We start from the raw sequence: 19,810 nt of genomic DNA, 5'->3' as shown, positions 1-19,810 counted from the left end.
AGCAGTACAGATACTCTGAATGATCGGCTATGAAAAGCCAACTGACATTTACTCCTGAGGTGCTGACTTGTTGCACCCTCGACAACCACTGTGATTATTATTATTTGACCCTACTGGTCATCTATGAACATTTGAACATCTTGGCCATGTTCTGTTGTAATCTCCACCCGGCACAGCAAGAGGAGGACTGGCCACCCCTCATTAACGGGTTCCTCTCTAGGTTTCTTCCTAGGTTTTGGCCTTTCTAGGGCATTTTTCCTTGCCACCGTGCTTCTACACCTGCATTGATTGCTGTTTGGGGTTTTAGACTGGGTTTCTGTACAGCACTTTGTAACATCAGCTGATGTAAGAAGGGCTTTATAAATTAATTTGATTTGATTGATGAGAACATTTTCAGAATGTCGGCCAAAATCCATCACACTACATCTTCTCGCACTGCCGGCCACTAGGCTTCCTATCATCACCATATTTGGTAGTGGGTGGAAAATCCAACCGGATTCTTCATATTTATACATCCGGTGAAATATCTGTCTCATTGTTCTATCTGTGTTGTCGCCGTCAGAAACGGAAATGAGGAAATTACGTCAAGAAAGTTAACGTCATCACGTTATTTGTCCTTGTTTAGCGGTTGAGTCTAGAATGGATACAGCTATTGTCAACATGTACTTTTTGTAGCAGATTTAGAATAATTTATTACGCAGTTTAGGATAACTAACGCATCAGATTAGGATTATTAGGTTAAGGCTAGGAAAAGAGGAAGGTTTAGCTGATATTCAAAACATGTCAATAATATACTTTTATCGACAATTTGACAAAAGCTGTATCCCATCTAGGCATGACCTTGTTTAGCTGGCTATCTAGCTATTTGTCCTGTATTTTTAAACGTTTTCTAATTTTAGCAGCCCGGTTTATTAACCCGAATATTTGGTCTCGGGAATAAAACAGTAGCACCGATGACCGACTGCGAGGGACTTCAAGACGTTTCATGTAGTTTTTACTCCTGAAGAATATGGAGGTAGTGGACAGTCCTCTTAACCTCGTAAGTTTCTGTTGATGTTGTAATATCTAGTAGGCTAACAGGCTAGCTAGCTAACTACATCCCTAGCCAACGTTAGCCCCTTGTTGTGATCCTGGAAACAAAGCCAGGGGCTGATTGACCTCGGTGTTTATAACACTTTACTCTGTATCCTCCTAGATTGTTCTCATGTCCAATGCAAAGTGCCAAGGTTTGTTAGCTTGCCAGATATGTTGTGATTTTGGCTGTATATTAACTTAGCTAACTGGCTAACAATAGTCCAATTTAGCTAGCTAAGATTGTAGCTAGACAACTAGCTAGGGAACGGTAACTAGCTAAATAAGCTTCCTCCATACATGATAGCTCACCTAGCTAAAGCTTTATTCTGGAGTAGGTCAACTCATGTATCTAGCTAGCTAACTTTATATATGTGTATACATGTGTGACAAGCAGTAGGCAACTAGCTAACTAAAGAAGTAAACATATTGTGAAAGAGGAACCAGACGAGAAAAGCCAAAGATACCTTTCACTTTATCCCTGCGTTTTATTACCTAGTTAGACTCATAGCTAAGAATATAATAATCAATCCTTTAAATGACGGCATTTTACCAACATCAAGTTAACGCTATTTTGTTCCGTTCTGACATGAAGTAAACATTTTTTGTGCACCTATTTGTGCAGACATGAAATTAGGACTGATGGGACTTCTCAGATAGACCCTTCTGATAGCCTCTCTCGCCAGCACTTCTATGGTGTAGAAGTACTTCACCGTCTTATCTGGCAGGGCAGGATTTGTGCATTTGTAGGTAAGATGATAAGGTTAATATGAGATCTCTCTCAAAAGCATAAATCCTTAATCTCCCTCCACATCTCCTCTCAGGCCCATCAGCAGTCCAGGAAGGCAGACCGCTTGTTGGCAGCTGGTAAATATGAAGAAGCTATTTCCTGCCATGGGAAAGCTGCAGGTGTGTCATCAGTCTACTGAACTTGTTTTCTTTCACCATTCTGTGAATAATGATACATCTTAGAGATGGACTATTAATTACTGTCAGACTGAAACAACTGCCACACAACCCACTTCCTCAACTTCCCTTACAGATGTCAGACCTTTAACAGATTGTGATCTGGGATTAAACCCATTTGCTCAGTCGTCACCAGGAGAATAATAACCATTTCCTGCTCTGTGTACTGTAGCCTTCTACGGCGCTGTGGAGTCGCATTCAGGAGTGTTTAGTGGAGGGTTTAGGAGAGTTGTGGAGGGTTGAGTGTCCTCTCTATGTGTGCCAGTTCAGTCTCCAGGGACATCAGGGCATATTTTGTGATCCAAAAGTTATATCAGCTAACAACCCCAATGTCTGACAGACTATGTACGGGGGCCAGCGTCTGACAGACTATGTACGGTGGCCAGCGTCTGACAGACTATGTACGGTGGCGGCGTCTGACAGACTATGTACAGGGCCTGCGTCTGACAGACTATGTACGGGGGCCTGCGTCTGACAGACTATGTACGGGGGCCAGCGTCTGACAGACTATGTACAGGGCCTGCGTCTGACAGGCTATGTACGGGGGCCTGCGTCTGACAGACTATGTACGGGGCCTGCGTCTGACAGACTATGTACGGGGCCTGCGTCTGACAGGCTATGTACGGGGCCTGCGTCTGACAGACTATGTACGGGGCCTGCGTCTGACAGACTATGTACGGGGGCCAGCGTCTGACAGACTATGTACGGGGGCCAGCGTCTGACAGACTATGTACGGGGGCCAGCGTCTGACAGACTATGTACGGGGGCCTGCGTCTGACAGACTATGTACGGGGGCCTGCGTCTGACAGACTATGTACGGGGGCCTGCGTCTGACAGACTATGTACGGGGGCCAGCGTCTGACAGACTATGTACGGGGGCCTGCGTCTGACAGACTATGTACTGGGGCCAGCGTCTGACAGACTATGTACGGGGGCCAGCGTCTGACAGACTATGTACGGGGGCCTGCGTCTGACAGACTATGTACGGGGCCTGCGTCTGACAGACTATGTACGGGGCCTGCGTCTGACAGACTATGTACGGGGGCCAGCGGCTGACAGACTATGTACGGGGGCCAGCGTCTGACAGACTATGTACGGGGGCCAGCGTCTGACAGACTATGTACAGGGCCTGCGTCTGACAGACTATGTACGGGGGCCTGCGTCTGACAGACTATGTACGGGGGCCAGCGTCTGACAGACTATGTACGGGGGCCAGCGTCTGACAGACTATGTACGGGGGCCAGCGTCTGACAGACTATGTACGGGGGCCAGCGTCTGACAGACTATGTACAGGGCCTGCGTCTGACAGACTATGTACAGGGCCTGCGTCTGACAGACTAAAGACTACATAGAGATAGTGAGAACATTATGAGAAGTGTTGTCTGCTCTGTTTGCAACACAAATAAAGAAGCTGACAGTAGCAGCTAGCTGGGTGATCTGAATGTCATTCTGCACAGAAAGACTGTGTGCTGTTAGAATGCAGTCATACTATATTATGCTCAAGATACAGATGTTTAATATCAGCCTAGTATGTAATGTGTGTGTGTGTGTTGCAGAGCTGCTGAGGGAAGCCATGAAGTTAACAGAATGTGAACAGGTGAGACTGGGTTCAGTAGGGTGTTGTGTCATGTATTGTGGGAGGGATGGAGGGAATGTCAGATTCTTGGACCTCAGTCATGTCCTCCTGGGCTGCTGTTGGTCAATATTGACCAAACGTCCGTCAATATTTAGTTCTGTCTTTGGTTATTTGAATAAAGCATACCATGTTAGTCGTAGTGAGGTGGTTGAGTCATTTCGTAGTGAGGTGGTCGAGTCATTTCGTAGTAAGGTGGTTGACTCATTTCGTAGTAAGGTGTTGAGTCGTAGTGAGGTGTTGAGTCGTGAGGTATAGTAGTGAGGTGTTGAGTCGTGCCTGAGGCCTGTCTGTCTCCTCCAGGCTGGCTTGTCCATGGCGCTCCAGAGAGACAGCCACGTGAAGCAGAGTCGTAGTGAGGTGTTGTAGTGAGGTGTTGTAGTGAGGTGTTGTAGTGAGGTGTTGTAGTGAGGTGTTGTAGTGAGGTGTTGTAGTGAGGTGTTGTAGTGAGGTGTTGTAGTGAGGTGTTGTAGTGAGGTGTTGAGTCGTGCCTGAGGACTGTTTGTCTCCTCCAGGCTGGCTTGTCCATGGCGCTCCAGAGAGACAGCCACGTGAAGCAGAGTCGTAGTGAGGTGTCGAGTCGTAGTGAGGTGTCGAGTCGTAGTGAGGTGTCGAGTCGTAGTGAGGTGTCGAGTCGTGCCTGAGGCCTGTCTGTCTCCTCCAGGCTGGTTTGTCCATGGCGCTCCAGAGAGACAGCCACGTGAGGTGAGGTGTCGAGTCGTAGTGAGGTGAGGTGAGGTGAGGTGAGGTGAGGTGAGGTGAGGTGAGGTGTCGAGTCGTAGTGAGGTGAGGTGTCGAGTCGTAGTGAGGTGAGGTGTCGAGTCGTAGTGAGGTGAGGTGTCGAGTCATAGTGAGGTGAGGTGTCGAGTCGTAGTGAGGTGTTGTAGTGAGGTGTTGAGTCGTGCCTGAGGCCTGTCTGTCTCCTCCAGGCTGGCTTGTCCATGGCGCTCCAGAGAGACAGCCACGTGAAGCAGTCGTAGTGAGGTGTCGAGTCGTAGTGAGGTGTCGAGTCGTGCCTGAGGCCTGTCTGTCTCCTCCAGGCTGGTTTGTCCATGGCGCTCCAGAGAGACAGCCACGTGAGGTGTCGAGTCGTAGTGAGGTGAGGTGTCGAGTCGTAGTGAGGTGAGGTGTCGAGTCGTAGTGAGGTGAGGTGTCGAGTCGTAGTGAGGTGTTGAGTCGTGCCTGAGGCCTGTCTGTCTCCTCCAGGCTGGCTTGTCCATGGCGCTCCAGAGAGACAGCCACGTGAAGCAGAGTCGTAGTGAGGTGTTGTAGTGAGGTGTTGTAGTGAGGTGTTGTAGTGAGGTGTTGTAGTGAGGTGTTGTAGTGAGGTGTTGTAGTGAGGTGTTGAGTCGTGCCTGAGGACTGTTTGTCTCCTCCAGGCTGGCTTGTCCATGGCGCTCCAGAGAGACAGCCACGTGAAGCAGCAGCGGCTTATTGAGGAGAAGTGGAAGAGGACCAGACAGGAGGGCAATCCCATGGTCCTCCTGAGCCACCCCTCTACCGACCAGCCCCCCGGCCTCGTGACCAACGAGCCCCCCCGCCACCCAGAGAGGGAGTACGACACCTGGCTGTACCTCCTGAAGAACAAGGGCTCCCCCCCTCCCCCCACACCCTGCCCCGGCAGCAAGGCCCACAAGGATGATAAGACCCGTCTGGAGGAGCAGCAGACCACCATCGCCAGCCTGCGGCGCCACATAGACATTCTGCTGGGAGAGAACGAGAAACTGACCCAGGACAACAAGCGCCTGCGAGGGGAGAACATCCGGCTGAAGAGGGATGCAGCGGACACAGACTTACTGGAGAAATCAGAGCTGTGGGTTCTTCCCCAGTCAGAGGAGAGGAGGAACAAGGACATCTCCATACCTAACCTGCCCCCTCTGGAGATGCCCACCCAGGACATCTCTCTGGACGACCTGCCTGCCCTGGAGCTCCCCGAGGACATCCAGCACGAACTGCAGGCGCTGCTGGACAGAGACGACAAGCTGTGAGGAGACAGGCGGACAGACAGCCCAGTACTAACTAACTAAAGGAAGCCTCTCTACAGAGAGACTGTCCAGACTGGACTGGAAGAAAGCTGGCAAATCTCAATAAGTGTTTGATTGGTTGGTGACCTCAGGCACTAGATAGCAACCACAAATGGTCACCGTGACAAGTTGGTAAAGGTCATTTCTCCTAGTTCTGTCTGTCTCCTCAGTGTCTCTACTAGTGGGTACTACATCTCGTTCACATACACACACAAAACAAACTCTTTGCAGAAATTGTGCCTTTGAAAATGTCTGAAATGAAGTCAAAAGGGAGGTGACCATCATCAGTGATCTCCCTGCTTTGATAACAGGCCTCTATATCTGGAGGCCCTGATTGGTCGACTGGGACGACCTGCTAACCCTCTGATACCCACCAGGGGCGACCTACTGACCCTCTGATACCCACCAGGGACGACCTACTGACCCTCGGATACCCACCAGGGACGACCTACTGACCCTCCGATACCCACCAGGGACAACCTACTGACCCTCCGATACCCACCAGGGACGACCTACTGACCCTCCGATGCCCACCAGGGACGACCTACTGACCCTCCGATACCCACCAGGGACGACCTACTGACCCTCCGATACCCACCAGGGACGACCTACTGACCCTCCGATACCCACCAGGTACGACCTACTGACCCTCCGATACCCACCAGGGACGACCTACTGACCCTCCGATACCCACCAGGGACGACCTACTGACCCTCCGATACCCACCAGGGACGACCTACTGACCCTCCGATACCCACCAGGGACGACCTACTGACCCTCCGATACCCACCAGGGACGACCTACTGACCCTCCGATACCCACCAGGGACGACCTACTGACCCTCCGGTACCCACCAGGGATGACCTACTGACCCTCCGGTACCCACCAGGGACGACCTACTGACCCTCCGATACCCACCAGGGACGACCTACTGACCCTCCGATACCCACCAGGGACGACCTATTGACCCTCCGATACCCACCAGGGACGACCTATTGACCCTCCGATACCCACCAGGGACGACCTACTGACCCTCTGATACCCACCAGGGACGACCGACTGACCCTCTGTTACCCACCAGGGATGACCGACTGACCCTCTGATACCCACCAGGGATGACCTACTGACCCTCTGGTACCCACCAGGGATGACATGATGACAGCCGCTGCAGTGGAGCCTCTTTGGAGCCTGATCTACATCCATAGTGTGTGAGTGTTGATGTGTTGTTGTGTTGAGCCCCACCAGCTGTCTGCCAGATGTCTGGTGGGGAGAGTAAGGCTGCAGAATACCAAGAACCTTTAAATGAAAACCTGGTTGGATGCTTCCGGATTCTCTGCTTATTCCAAACCAGGATTTCTGTAAAACTAGATCATTTATTGAAGGTTCCTGGAATTCTGCAGCCCTAGTAGAGAAGAGTATCACTGAGTGAAACTGCAGTTTAAATCCTCTCACCTTTCCTTCATCCTCATCATTTTTTACCAACAACCTGTGAAGGAGTTTAGATGTTAAAGCTGAATGGTGTTTGTCTTTCAGCCCTTCAATGCAACGTTTGTTTCTTTGGCATTTTAAATGTTTCTTAATAAATGAAAACAAGCGTAGAGCCTCGTCACTTTTCATTTGCCTTACGGAGAAGGACAACTGCTTGGGGGTCAGTTTTGAACATTTCTGTTCTAGTCGAGATCATAGACAGGTGTTTGTTTCCGTCATTGGTCTAGAGATCCGGGTGTGTCGGTTTGGATAATAGAGATACCAAACTCAGCAATAACAACAGTCTGCATTCCCTGCTTCACTGGACTCTGGCTATGCAGACAACACTCCTTAGCTTGGTCCCAGACGTGTTTGGCAAGACAAGGAGTTCACATGATGACACAAACAGACCTGGGATCAGGCTCCATTGTCCTCTGTCTCAGTATGAAAGTCCCCCAGCAGTGTGAACTGTTTCTCTTCGTAGTGTCTCCAGTTCAGGACAAGGTGCTCTGGGAGAGGACTGAAATCATCCTCTATTCCCCATGTTGAGCACTACTTTACACCAGGACCCATAGGGCCTTGGTCTCTCCAGTGTCTGAGAGGTCGGTACCACGTGGACTTACACTAGATAAATCTCTAGTTTAATTTGTACTGTAATCACTAAGTTGTTGATTTGTGGAACAAACAAACAAATGACATTTTCAGGTAATTGTTTTCTTTTGCTTGATTCTGTAATATGCAGAATATGGATTCATTGTGTCTCCAGTGTAGCAGTGTGAATCCCAGTGTGTAATACAGGGCATTCAGAACGCATTCAGACCCTTCAAATTTTCCACATTTTGTTACGTTACAGCCTTATTCTAAAATGGATTCCATCTTTCCCCCCTCAATCTACAGACGACACTCCATTATGACAAAGCAAAAAGTCTGTTTTATTTGAGAAAATGTATCTAAAAAAATAAACTGAAATATTCAGACCCTTTACTCAGTACTCTGTTGAAGCCCCTTTGGCAGCGATACCAGCCTAGAGTCTTCTTGGATATGACGCTTCAAGCTTGGCTCACCTGTATTTGGGGAGTTAAAACAATACCTTTACTCAGTACTCTGTTGAAGCCCCTTTGGCAGCGATACCAGCCTAGAGTCTTCTTGGATATGACGCTTCAAGCTTGGCTCACCTGTATTTGGGGAGTTAAAACAATACCTTTACTCAGTACTCTGTTGAAGCCCCTTTGGCAGCGATACCAGCCTAGAGTCTTCTTGGATATGACGCTTCAAGCTTGGCTCACCTGTATTTGGGGAGTTAAAACAATACCTTTACTCAGTACTCTGTTGAAGCCCCTTTGGCAGCGATACCAGCCTAGAGTCTTCTTGGATATGACGCTTCAAGCTTGGCTCACCTGTATTTGGGGAGTTAAAACAATACCTTTACTCAGTACTCTGTTGAAGCCCCTTTGGCAGCGATACCAGCCTAGAGTCTTCTTGGATATGACGCTTCAAGCTTGGCTCACCTGTATTTGGGGAGTTAAAACAATACCTTTACTCAGTACTCTGTTGAAGCCCCTTTGGCAGCGATACCAGCCTAGAGTCTTCTTGGATATGACGCTTCAAGCTTGGCTCACCTGTATTTGGGGAGTTAAAACAATACCTTTACTCAGTACTCTGTTGAAGCCCCTTTGGCAGCGATACCAGCCTAGAGTCTTCTTGGATATGACGCTTCAAGCTTGGCTCACCTGTATTTGGGGAGTTAAAACAATACCTTTACTCAGTACTCTGTTGAAGCCCCTTTGGCAGCGATACCAGCCTAGAGTCTTCTTGGATATGACGCTTCAAGCTTGGCTCACCTGTATTTGGGGAGTTAAAACAATACCTTTACTCAGTACTCTGTTGAAGCCCCTTTGGCAGCGATACCAGCCTAGAGTCTTCTTGGATATGACGCTTCAAGCTTGGCTCACCTGTATTTGGGGAGTTAAAACAATACCTTTACTCAGTACTCTGTTGAAGCCCCTTTGGCAGCGATACCAGCCTAGAGTCTTCTTGGATATGACGCTTCAAGCTTGGCTCACCTGTATTTGGGGAGTTAAAACAATACCTTTACTCAGTACTCTGTTGAAGCCCCTTTGGCAGCGATACCAGCCTAGAGTCTTCTTGGATATGACGCTTCAAGCTTGGCTCACCTGTATTTGGGGAGTTAAAACAATACCTTTACTCAGTACTCTGTTGAAGCCCCTTTGGCAGCGATACCAGCCTAGAGTCTTCTTGGATATGACGCTTCAAGCTTGGCTCACCTGTATTTGGGGAGTTAAAACAATACCTTTACTCAGTACTCTGTTGAAGCCCCTTTGGCAGCGATACCAGCCTAGAGTCTTCTTGGATATGACGCTTCAAGCTTGGCTCACCTGTATTTGGGGAGTTAAAACAATACCTTTACTCAGTACTCTGTTGAAGCCCCTTTGGCAGCGATACCAGCCTAGAGTCTTCTTGGATATGACGCTTCAAGCTTGGCTCACCTGTATTTGGGGAGTTAAAACAATACCTTTACTCAGTACTCTGTTGAAGCCCCTTTGGCAGCGATACCAGCCTAGAGTCTTCTTGGATATGACGCTTCAAGCTTGGCTCACCTGTATTTGGGGAGTTAAAACAATACCTTTACTCAGTACTCTGTTGAAGCCCCTTTGGCAGCGATACCAGCCTAGAGTCTTCTTGGATATGACGCTTCAAGCTTGGCTCACCTGTATTTGGGGAGTTAAAACAATACCTTTACTCAGTACTCTGTTGAAGCCCCTTTGGCAGCGATACCAGCCTAGAGTCTTCTTGGATATGACGCTTCAAGCTTGGCTCACCTGTATTTGGGGAGTTAAAACAATACCTTTACTCAGTACTCTGTTGAAGCCCCTTTGGCAGCGATACCAGCCTAGAGTCTTCTTGGATATGACGCTTCAAGCTTGGCTCACCTGTATTTGGGGAGTTAAAACAATACCTTTACTCAGTACTCTGTTGAAGCCCCTTTGGCAGCGATACCAGCCTAGAGTCTTCTTGGATATGACGCTTCAAGCTTGGCTCACCTGTATTTGGGGAGTTAAAACAATACCTTTACTCAGTACTCTGTTGAAGCCCCTTTGGCAGCGATACCAGCCTAGAGTCTTCTTGGATATGACGCTTCAAGCTTGGCTCACCTGTATTTGGGGAGTTAAAACAATACCTTTACTCAGTACTCTGTTGAAGCCCCTTTGGCAGCGATACCAGCCTAGAGTCTTCTTGGATATGACGCTTCAAGCTTGGCTCACCTGTATTTGGGGAGTTAAAACAATACCTTTACTCAGTACTCTGTTGAAGCCCCTTTGGCAGCGATACCAGCCTAGAGTCTTCTTGGATATGACGCTTCAAGCTTGGCTCACCTGTATTTGGGGAGTTAAAACAATACCTTTACTCAGTACTCTGTTGAAGCCCCTTTGGCAGCGATACCAGCCTAGAGTCTTCTTGGATATGACGCTTCAAGCTTGGCTCACCTGTATTTGGGGAGTTAAAACAATACCTTTACTCAGTACTCTGTTGAAGCCCCTTTGGCAGCGATACCAGCCTAGAGTCTTCTTGGATATGACGCTTCAAGCTTGGCTCACCTGTATTTGGGGAGTTAAAACAATACCTTTACTCAGTACTCTGTTGAAGCCCCTTTGGCAGCGATACCAGCCTAGAGTCTTCTTGGATATGACGCTTCAAGCTTGGCTCACCTGTATTTGGGGAGTTAAAACAATACCTTTACTCAGTACTCTGTTGAAGCCCCTTTGGCAGCGATACCAGCCTAGAGTCTTCTTGGATATGACGCTTCAAGCTTGGCTCACCTGTATTTGGGGAGTTAAAACAATACCTTTACTCAGTACTCTGTTGAAGCCCCTTTGGCAGCGATACCAGCCTAGAGTCTTCTTGGATATGACGCTTCAAGCTTGGCTCACCTGTATTTGGGGAGTTAAAACAATACCTTTACTCAGTACTCTGTTGAAGCCCCTTTGGCAGCGATACCAGCCTAGAGTCTTCTTGGATATGACGCTTCAAGCTTGGCTCACCTGTATTTGGGGAGTTAAAACAATACCTTTACTCAGTACTCTGTTGAAGCCCCTTTGGCAGCGATACCAGCCTAGAGTCTTCTTGGATATGACGCTTGGCTCACCTGTATTTGGGGAGTTAAAACAATACCTTTACTCAGTACTCTGTTGAAGCCCCTTTGGCAGCGATACCAGCCTAGAGTCTTCTTGGATATGACGCTTCAAGCTTGGCTCACCTGTATTTGGGGAGTTAAAACAATACCTTTACTCAGTACTCTGTTGAAGCCCCTTTGGCAGCGATACCAGCCTAGAGTCTTCTTGGATATGACGCTTCAAGCTTGGCTCACCTGTATTTGGGGAGTTAAAACAATACCTTTACTCAGTACTCTGTTGAAGCCCCTTTGGCAGCGATACCAGCCTAGAGTCTTCTTGGATATGACGCTTCAAGCTTGGCTCACCTGTATTTGGGGAGTTAAAACAATACCTTTACTCAGTACTCTGTTGAAGCCCCTTTGGCAGCGATACCAGCCTAGAGTCTTCTTGGATATGACGCTTCAAGCTTGGCTCACCTGTATTTGGGGAGTTAAAACAATACCTTTACTCAGTACTCTGTTGAAGCCCCTTTGGCAGCGATACCAGCCTAGAGTCTTCTTGGATATGACGCTTGGCTCACCTGTATTTGGGGAGTTAAAACAATACCTTTACTCAGTACTCTGTTGAAGCCCCTTTGGCAGCGATACCAGCCTAGAGTCTTCTTGGATATGACGCTTCAAGCTTGGCTCACCTGTATTTGGGGAGTTAAAACAATACCTTTACTCAGTACTCTGTTGAAGCCCCTTTGGCAGCGATACCAGCCTAGAGTCTTCTTGGATATGACGCTTCAAGCTTGGCTCACCTGTATTTGGGGAGTTAAAACAATACCTTTACTCAGTACTCTGTTGAAGCCCCTTTGGCAGCGATACCAGCCTAGAGTCTTCTTGGATATGACGCTTCAAGCTTGGCTCACCTGTATTTGGGGAGTTAAAACAATACCTTTACTCAGTACTCTGTTGAAGCCCCTTTGGCAGCGATACCAGCCTAGAGTCTTCTTGGATATGACGCTTCAAGCTTGGCTCACCTGTATTTGGGGAGTTAAAACAATACCTTTACTCAGTACTCTGTTGAAGCCCCTTTGGCAGCGATACCAGCCTAGAGTCTTCTTGGATATGACGCTTCAAGCTTGGCTCACCTGTATTTGGGGAGTTAAAACAATACCTTTACTCAGTACTCTGTTGAAGCCCCTTTGGCAGCGATACCAGCCTAGAGTCTTCTTGGATATGACGCTTCAAGCTTGGCTCACCTGTATTTGGGGAGTTAAAACAATACCTTTACTCAGTACTCTGTTGAAGCCCCTTTGGCAGCGATACCAGCCTAGAGTCTTCTTGGATATGACGCTTCAAGCTTGGCTCACCTGTATTTGGGGAGTTAAAACAATACCTTTACTCAGTACTCTGTTGAAGCCCCTTTGGCAGCGATACCAGCCTAGAGTCTTCTTGGATATGACGCTTCAAGCTTGGCTCACCTGTATTTGGGGAGTTAAAACAATACCTTTACTCAGTACTCTGTTGAAGCCCCTTTGGCAGCGATACCAGCCTAGAGTCTTCTTGGATATGACGCTTCAAGCTTGGCTCACCTGTATTTGGGGAGTTAAAACAATACCTTTACTCAGTACTCTGTTGAAGCCCCTTTGGCAGCGATACCAGCCTAGAGTCTTCTTGGATATGACGCTTCAAGCTTGGCTCACCTGTATTTGGGGAGTTAAAACAATACCTTTACTCAGTACTCTGTTGAAGCCCCTTTGGCAGCGATACCAGCCTAGAGTCTTCTTGGATATGACGCTTCAAGCTTGGCTCACCTGTATTTGGGGAGTTAAAACAATACCTTTACTCAGTACTCTGTTGAAGCCCCTTTGGCAGCGATACCAGCCTAGAGTCTTCTTGGATATGACGCTTCAAGCTTGGCTCACCTGTATTTGGGGAGTTAAAACAATACCTTTACTCAGTACTCTGTTGAAGCCCCTTTGGCAGCGATACCAGCCTAGAGTCTTCTTGGATATGACGCTTCAAGCTTGGCTCACCTGTATTTGGGGAGTTAAAACAATACCTTTACTCAGTACTCTGTTGAAGCCCCTTTGGCAGCGATACCAGCCTAGAGTCTTCTTGGATATGACGCTTCAAGCTTGGCTCACCTGTATTTGGGGAGTTAAAACAATACCTTTACTCAGTACTCTGTTGAAGCCCCTTTGGCAGCGATACCAGCCTAGAGTCTTCTTGGATATGACGCTTCAAGCTTGGCTCACCTGTATTTGGGGAGTTAAAACAATACCTTTACTCAGTACTCTGTTGAAGCCCCTTTGGCAGCGATACCAGCCTAGAGTCTTCTTGGATATGACGCTTCAAGCTTGGCTCACCTGTATTTGGGGAGTTAAAACAATACCTTTACTCAGTACTCTGTTGAAGCCCCTTTGGCAGCGATACCAGCCTAGAGTCTTCTTGGATATGACGCTTCAAGCTTGGCTCACCTGTATTTGGGGAGTTAAAACAATACCTTTACTCAGTACTCTGTTGAAGCCCCTTTGGCAGCGATACCAGCCTAGAGTCTTCTTGGATATGACGCTTCAAGCTTGGCTCACCTGTATTTGGGGAGTTAAAACAATACCTTTACTCAGTACTCTGTTGAAGCCCCTTTGGCAGCGATACCAGCCTAGAGTCTTCTTGGATATGACGCTTCAAGCTTGGCTCACCTGTATTTGGGGAGTTAAAACAATACCTTTACTCAGTACTCTGTTGAAGCCCCTTTGGCAGCGATACCAGCCTAGAGTCTTCTTGGATATGACGCTTCAAGCTTGGCTCACCTGTATTTGGGGAGTTAAAACAATACCTTTACTCAGTACTCTGTTGAAGCCCCTTTGGCAGCGATACCAGCCTAGAGTCTTCTTGGATATGACGCTTCAAGCTTGGCTCACCTGTATTTGGGGAGTTAAAACAATACCTTTACTCAGTACTCTGTTGAAGCCCCTTTGGCAGCGATACCAGCCTAGAGTCTTCTTGGATATGACGCTTCAAGCTTGGCTCACCTGTATTTGGGGAGTTAAAACAATACCTTTACTCAGTACTCTGTTGAAGCCCCTTTGGCAGCGATACCAGCCTAGAGTCTTCTTGGATATGACGCTTCAAGCTTGGCTCACCTGTATTTGGGGAGTTAAAACAATACCTTTACTCAGTACTCTGTTGAAGCCCCTTTGGCAGCGATACCAGCCTAGAGTCTTCTTGGATATGACGCTTCAAGCTTGGCTCACCTGTATTTGGGGAGTTAAAACAATACCTTTACTCAGTACTCTGTTGAAGCCCCTTTGGCAGCGATACCAGCCTAGAGTCTTCTTGGATATGACGCTTCAAGCTTGGCTCACCTGTATTTGGGGAGTTAAAACAATACCTTTACTCAGTACTCTGTTGAAGCCCCTTTGGCAGCGATACCAGCCTAGAGTCTTCTTGGATATGACGCTTCAAGCTTGGCTCACCTGTATTTGGGGAGTTAAAACAATACCTTTACTCAGTACTCTGTTGAAGCCCCTTTGGCAGCGATACCAGCCTAGAGTCTTCTTGGATATGACGCTTCAAGCTTGGCTCACCTGTATTTGGGGAGTTAAAACAATACCTTTACTCAGTACTCTGTTGAAGCCCCTTTGGCAGCGATACCAGCCTAGAGTCTTCTTGGATATGACGCTTCAAGCTTGGCTCACCTGTATTTGGGGAGTTAAAACAATACCTTTACTCAGTACTCTGTTGAAGCCCCTTTGGCAGCGATACCAGCCTAGAGTCTTCTTGGATATGACGCTTCAAGCTTGGCTCACCTGTATTTGGGGAGTTAAAACAATACCTTTACTCAGTACTCTGTTGAAGCCCCTTTGGCAGCGATACCAGCCTAGAGTCTTCTTGGATATGACGCTTGGCTCACCTGTATTTGGGGAGTTAAAACAATACCTTTACTCAGTACTCTGTTGAAGCCCCTTTGGCAGCGATACCAGCCTAGAGTCTTCTTGGATATGACGCTTCAAGCTTGGCTCACCTGTATTTGGGGAGTTAAAACAATACCTTATTTACTTTAATACATTTGCAAAAATGTCTAAACCTGTTTTCACTTTGTCATGCTGGGGCATTGATGAAATTAATTGAATCCATTTTAGAATAAGGCTGTAACGTGGAAAAAGGGTCTGACTAATTCCTGAACGGACATTTATCTTCTATTCAATAAACACACTAACCAGAAGTAATCTACTAGTGCCAGACGCGCCTGACTGATATCATTATGTACGACTATATATAACGACAGCTTTGATGCGGCTTTAGTCAGGAGATACGATGTTATTCAGAGGGAACCAAATCCACCTTGTTTTCTTCATGTAATATCGGTTTACAACAGTAATCAGGGTGCATCAGAAGGATTTGTATTTGTGATGTAAATCTCCATCAGTCCAATCTCATGATGATGTTCACGTTGTTTTGGTGATGCACGACTGATGGTACGAGCTGTATGTATATGATTGTTAACATATTAAACATGACAGATGTGTGGATTCTTTTCATGCGGTGAGACTGATATACACTCCCTGACCAAAATCATGGGTATTAGTATGGAGTTGGTCCCATTGCTGCTATAACAGCCTCCACTCTTCTGGGAAGGCTTTCCACTAGATGTTGGAACATTGCTGCTATAACAGCCTCCACTCTTCAGGGAAGGCTTTCCACTAGATGTTGGAACATTGCTGCTATAACAGCCTCCACTCTTCTGGGAAGACTTCCACTAGATGTTGGAACATTGCTGCTATAACAGCCTCCACTCTTCTGGGAAGGCTTTCCACTAGATAGTGGAACATTGCTGCTATAACAGCCTCCACTCTTCTGGGAAGGCTTTCCACTAGATGTTGGAACATTACTGCTATAACAACCTCCACTCTTCTGGGAAGGCTTTCCACTAGATGTTGGAACATTGCTGCTATAACAGCCTCCACTCTTCTGGGAAGACTTCCACTAGATGTTGGAACATTGCTGCTATAACAGCCTCCACTCTTCTGGGAAGGCTTTCCACTAGATGTTGGAACATTGCTGCTATAACAGCCTCCACTCTTCTGGGAAGGCTTTCCACTAGATGTTGGAACATTGCTGCTATAACAGCCTCCACTCTTCTGGGAAGGCTTTCCACTAGATGTTGGAACATTGCTGCTATAACAGCCTCCACTCTTCTGGGAAGGCTTTCCACTAGATGTTGGAACAGCCTCCACTCTTCTGGGAAGGCTTTCCACTAGATGTTGGAACATTGCTGCGGGGACTTGCTTCCAGTCAGCCACAAGAGCATTAGTGAGGTTGGGCAATTAGGCCCGATGGGGTTGAGGTCAGGGCTCTGTGCAGGCCAGTCAAGTTCTTCCACACCGATATCGACAAACCATATCTGTATGGACCTTGCTTTGTGCACGAGGGCATTGTCATGCTGAAACAGGAAATGGCCTTCCCCAAACTGTTGCCACAAAGTTGGAAGCACAGAATGTCAATGTATGCTGTAGCGTTAAGATTTAACTTCACTGGAACTAAAATGGGCCTAGCCCCACCTCCTCCACCAAGTTTGACTGTTGGCACTATGCATCGGGGCAGGTGATATTCGCCAATATTTGTCTATGGAGATTGCATGGCGGTGTGCTTTATTTTATACACCTGTCAGCAACGGTAGTGGCTGAAATAGCTTTTGTATCTATAGTGTACCAAGAAAACAAGATCCAGGCTCCATAGGAGAATCTTAATTGCATTTCATTGCCTCCTTTTCAAACCACATTGGACGAGAAGGTCAAAGGGGAGGAAATGTTGAGATCCTCCAATAGAGAGGACTCACCTATATCTGTCTGTCTCGGTGTATAACGGACTAGTTTCAGTAAAGCTGTGTAATAGTGACATCTAGTGGTATAAAACGGATATTACATCTTGAAGGGGGGCTCCCTCTAGTATTGAGTAGAACAATACATGTCAAATAACTCCCATTCAATGTTGTTATCGAAATACATCTCCAAATCATGGAACGGGCTTCGATGGAAATTCATCATGAACGTGGCACACGTTGCCGGAGGAGGAGATGAATAGATATGAGAGAGACGAAGGTGTTAGCCTCTGAACTCTCACCAATAACTAACCCCTCTGGACTGCTTTCCCTGTCCGGAACTTGGAAGAATTAAGCATTTTCCAAACACCTGAAACAGCTTTTTCCTGCAAGGGGGCGCAAAATCTGACGTGAAGATCACGTCAGTGACTCAACCCCCCCCTAGGGACGGTATGGAAGAGCACCACTAAGTCAGTGACTCAACCCCCTCCTAGGGACGGTATGGAAGAGCACCACTAAGTCAGTGACTCAACCCCCTCCTAGGGACGGTATGGAAGAGCACCACTAAGTCAGTGACTCAACCCCCTTCTAGGGACGGTATGGAAGAGCACCAGTAAGCCAGTGACTCAGTCTCTGTAAAAGGGTCAGAGGATCCCAGTGAAGAGAGGGGAGCCGGCCAGGCAGAGACGGCCGGCACTACCGTTCGTCGCACCAGTTCCTTGCCGTTCACCTTCGCACCTCTGGGGCCTACTGAAGAGATGAGTCTTCAGTAAAGACTTAAAGGTTGAGACCGAGTCTGCGTCTCTGACATGGGTAGGCAAACCATTTAAAAAAAATTTAGCTCTATAGGAGAAAGCCATGCCTCCAGCTGTTTGCTTAGAAATTCTAGGGACAGTAAGGAGGCCTGCGTCTTGTGACCGTAGCGTACGTGTAGGTATGTACGGCAGGACCAAATCAGAGAGATAGGTAGGAGCAAGCTCATGTAATGCTTTGTAGGTTAGCAGTAAAACCTTTAAATCAGCCCTTGAACTTGAAACAGTCTTGATATGTTCTTCAAAAGAGAGATCAGGGTCCAGAGTAACGCCGAGGTCCTTCACAGTTTTATTTGAGACGACTGTACAACCATCAAGATTAATTGTCAGATTCAACAGAAGATCTCTTTGTTTCTTGGGACCTAGAACAAGCATCTCTGTTTTATCCGAGTTTAAAAGTAGAACATTTGCAGCCATCCACTTCCTTATGTCTGAAACACAGGCTTCTAGGGTAGGAAATGGAGGCTTCACCCTGTTTCATCGAAATGTACAGCTGTGTGTCCGTCCGCAGAGCAGTGAAAGTTGACATTGGTGATGTCATTCGGAAACACAAGAGGTAGAATATATAATGAAAACAATAGTGGTCCTAAAACCTAGAGGAACACCGAAACGTACAATTGATTTGTCAGAGGACAAACCATCCACAGAGACGAGAGACCATCCACAGAGATCTTACCAACATAATATCTAAACCTGTATACCAGGGAGCTAGTTTTTTGTGACAAATGTTTTTTGTTCTTAGGGGTGCGACTGCATCTTGAGTATTACCCAGACTTGTTTGCACTTGACCAGCACAAAAACATCCTGTGGCGTCCTGCATTAGCATCGAATAGCCCCCGTGATATGCAACTTTTCAGGGAAGTCAGGAACCAATATGCTAAGGCTAGCTTTTTCAAACAGATATTTACATCCTGTAGCACTAATTCTAAAAAGTTTTGGGACGCTGTAAAGTCCATAGAGAATAAGAGCACCTGCTCCCAGCTGCCCACTGCACTGAGGATAGGAAACACTGTCAACACCGATAATTTCAATAAGCAGTTTTCTACGACTGGCCTTGCTTTCCACCTTGGCTACCCCTACCCCGGCCAACAGCTCTGCACCCCCCCACAGCAACTGGCCCAAGCCTACCCCGGCCAACAGCTCTGCACCCCCCAACAGCAACTTGCCCAAGCCTACCCCTACCCCGGCCAACAGCTCTGCACCCCCCACAGCAACTTGCCCAAGCCTACCCCATTTCCCGTGTTCGAGCAAGGAGGCCTACAAACCTGACTCAGTTACACCAGCTCTGTCAGGAGGAATGGGCCAAAATTCACCCAACGTATTGTGGGAAGCTCGTGGAAGGCTACCCGAAACGTTTGACCCAAGTTAAACAATTTAAAGGCAATGCTACCAAATACTAATTGAGTGTATGTAAACTTCTGACCCACTCGGAACGTGATGAAATAAATACATCTCTCTGCTATTATTCTGACATTTCACATTCTTAAAATGAGGTGGGGATCCTAACTGACCTAAGACAGGGAATTTTTACTAGGATTAAATGTCAGGAATTGTGAAAAACTGAGTTCAAATGTATTTGGCGAAGGTGTATGTAAACGTCAGACTGTTTTTAAATGTAAATCACATTTTCATTTGACACACCCCAGTTTGGGAATACCTGCAATAAGACAAACCCCAGTTTGGGAATACCTGCAATAAGACAAACCCCAGTTTGGGAATACCTGCAATAAGACACACCCCAGTTTGGGAATACCTGCAATAAGACACAGCACAGACAAACCCCAGTTTGGGAATACCTGCAATAAGACAGCAGACATACCCCAGTTTGGGAATACCTGCAATAAGACAAACCCCAGTTTGGGAATACCTGCAATAAGACAGCAGACATACCCC

General features: G+C 47.3%; 1 protein-coding gene across 2 annotated transcripts; it reads left to right on the top strand.

Moving 5' to 3' along the window:
* The first annotated feature begins 633 nt into the window (after window positions 1–633).
* On the top strand, window positions 634–7,292 carry LOC109884833 (nuclear receptor-binding factor 2). Of its 2 annotated transcripts, none has more exons than XM_031816502.1 (4): window positions 634–1,039; window positions 1,896–1,980; window positions 3,594–3,634; window positions 5,050–7,292. In XM_031816502.1, the coding sequence occupies exons 1-4, from the start codon at window positions 1,010–1,012 to the stop codon at window positions 5,656–5,658; spliced, it is 765 nt and encodes a 254-aa protein (XP_031672362.1). In that variant the 5' UTR covers window positions 634–1,009; the 3' UTR covers window positions 5,659–7,292. The 2 variants fall into 2 exon arrangements, with proteins under 2 accessions (XP_031672362.1, XP_031672363.1); XM_031816503.1 differs by lacking the exon at window positions 634–1,039 and adding an exon at window positions 1,706–1,821.
* Window positions 7,293–19,810: the final 12,518 nt, after the last annotated feature.

The sequence above is a fragment of the Oncorhynchus kisutch genome, unplaced genomic scaffold, assembly GCF_002021735.2.
Source record: "Oncorhynchus kisutch isolate 150728-3 unplaced genomic scaffold, Okis_V2 scaffold808, whole genome shotgun sequence".
NCBI lineage: Eukaryota > Metazoa > Chordata > Actinopteri > Salmoniformes > Salmonidae > Oncorhynchus > Oncorhynchus kisutch.
The sequence above is the reverse complement of the archived record's forward strand: the minus strand, read 5'-3'. Positions and strand labels throughout refer to the sequence as shown.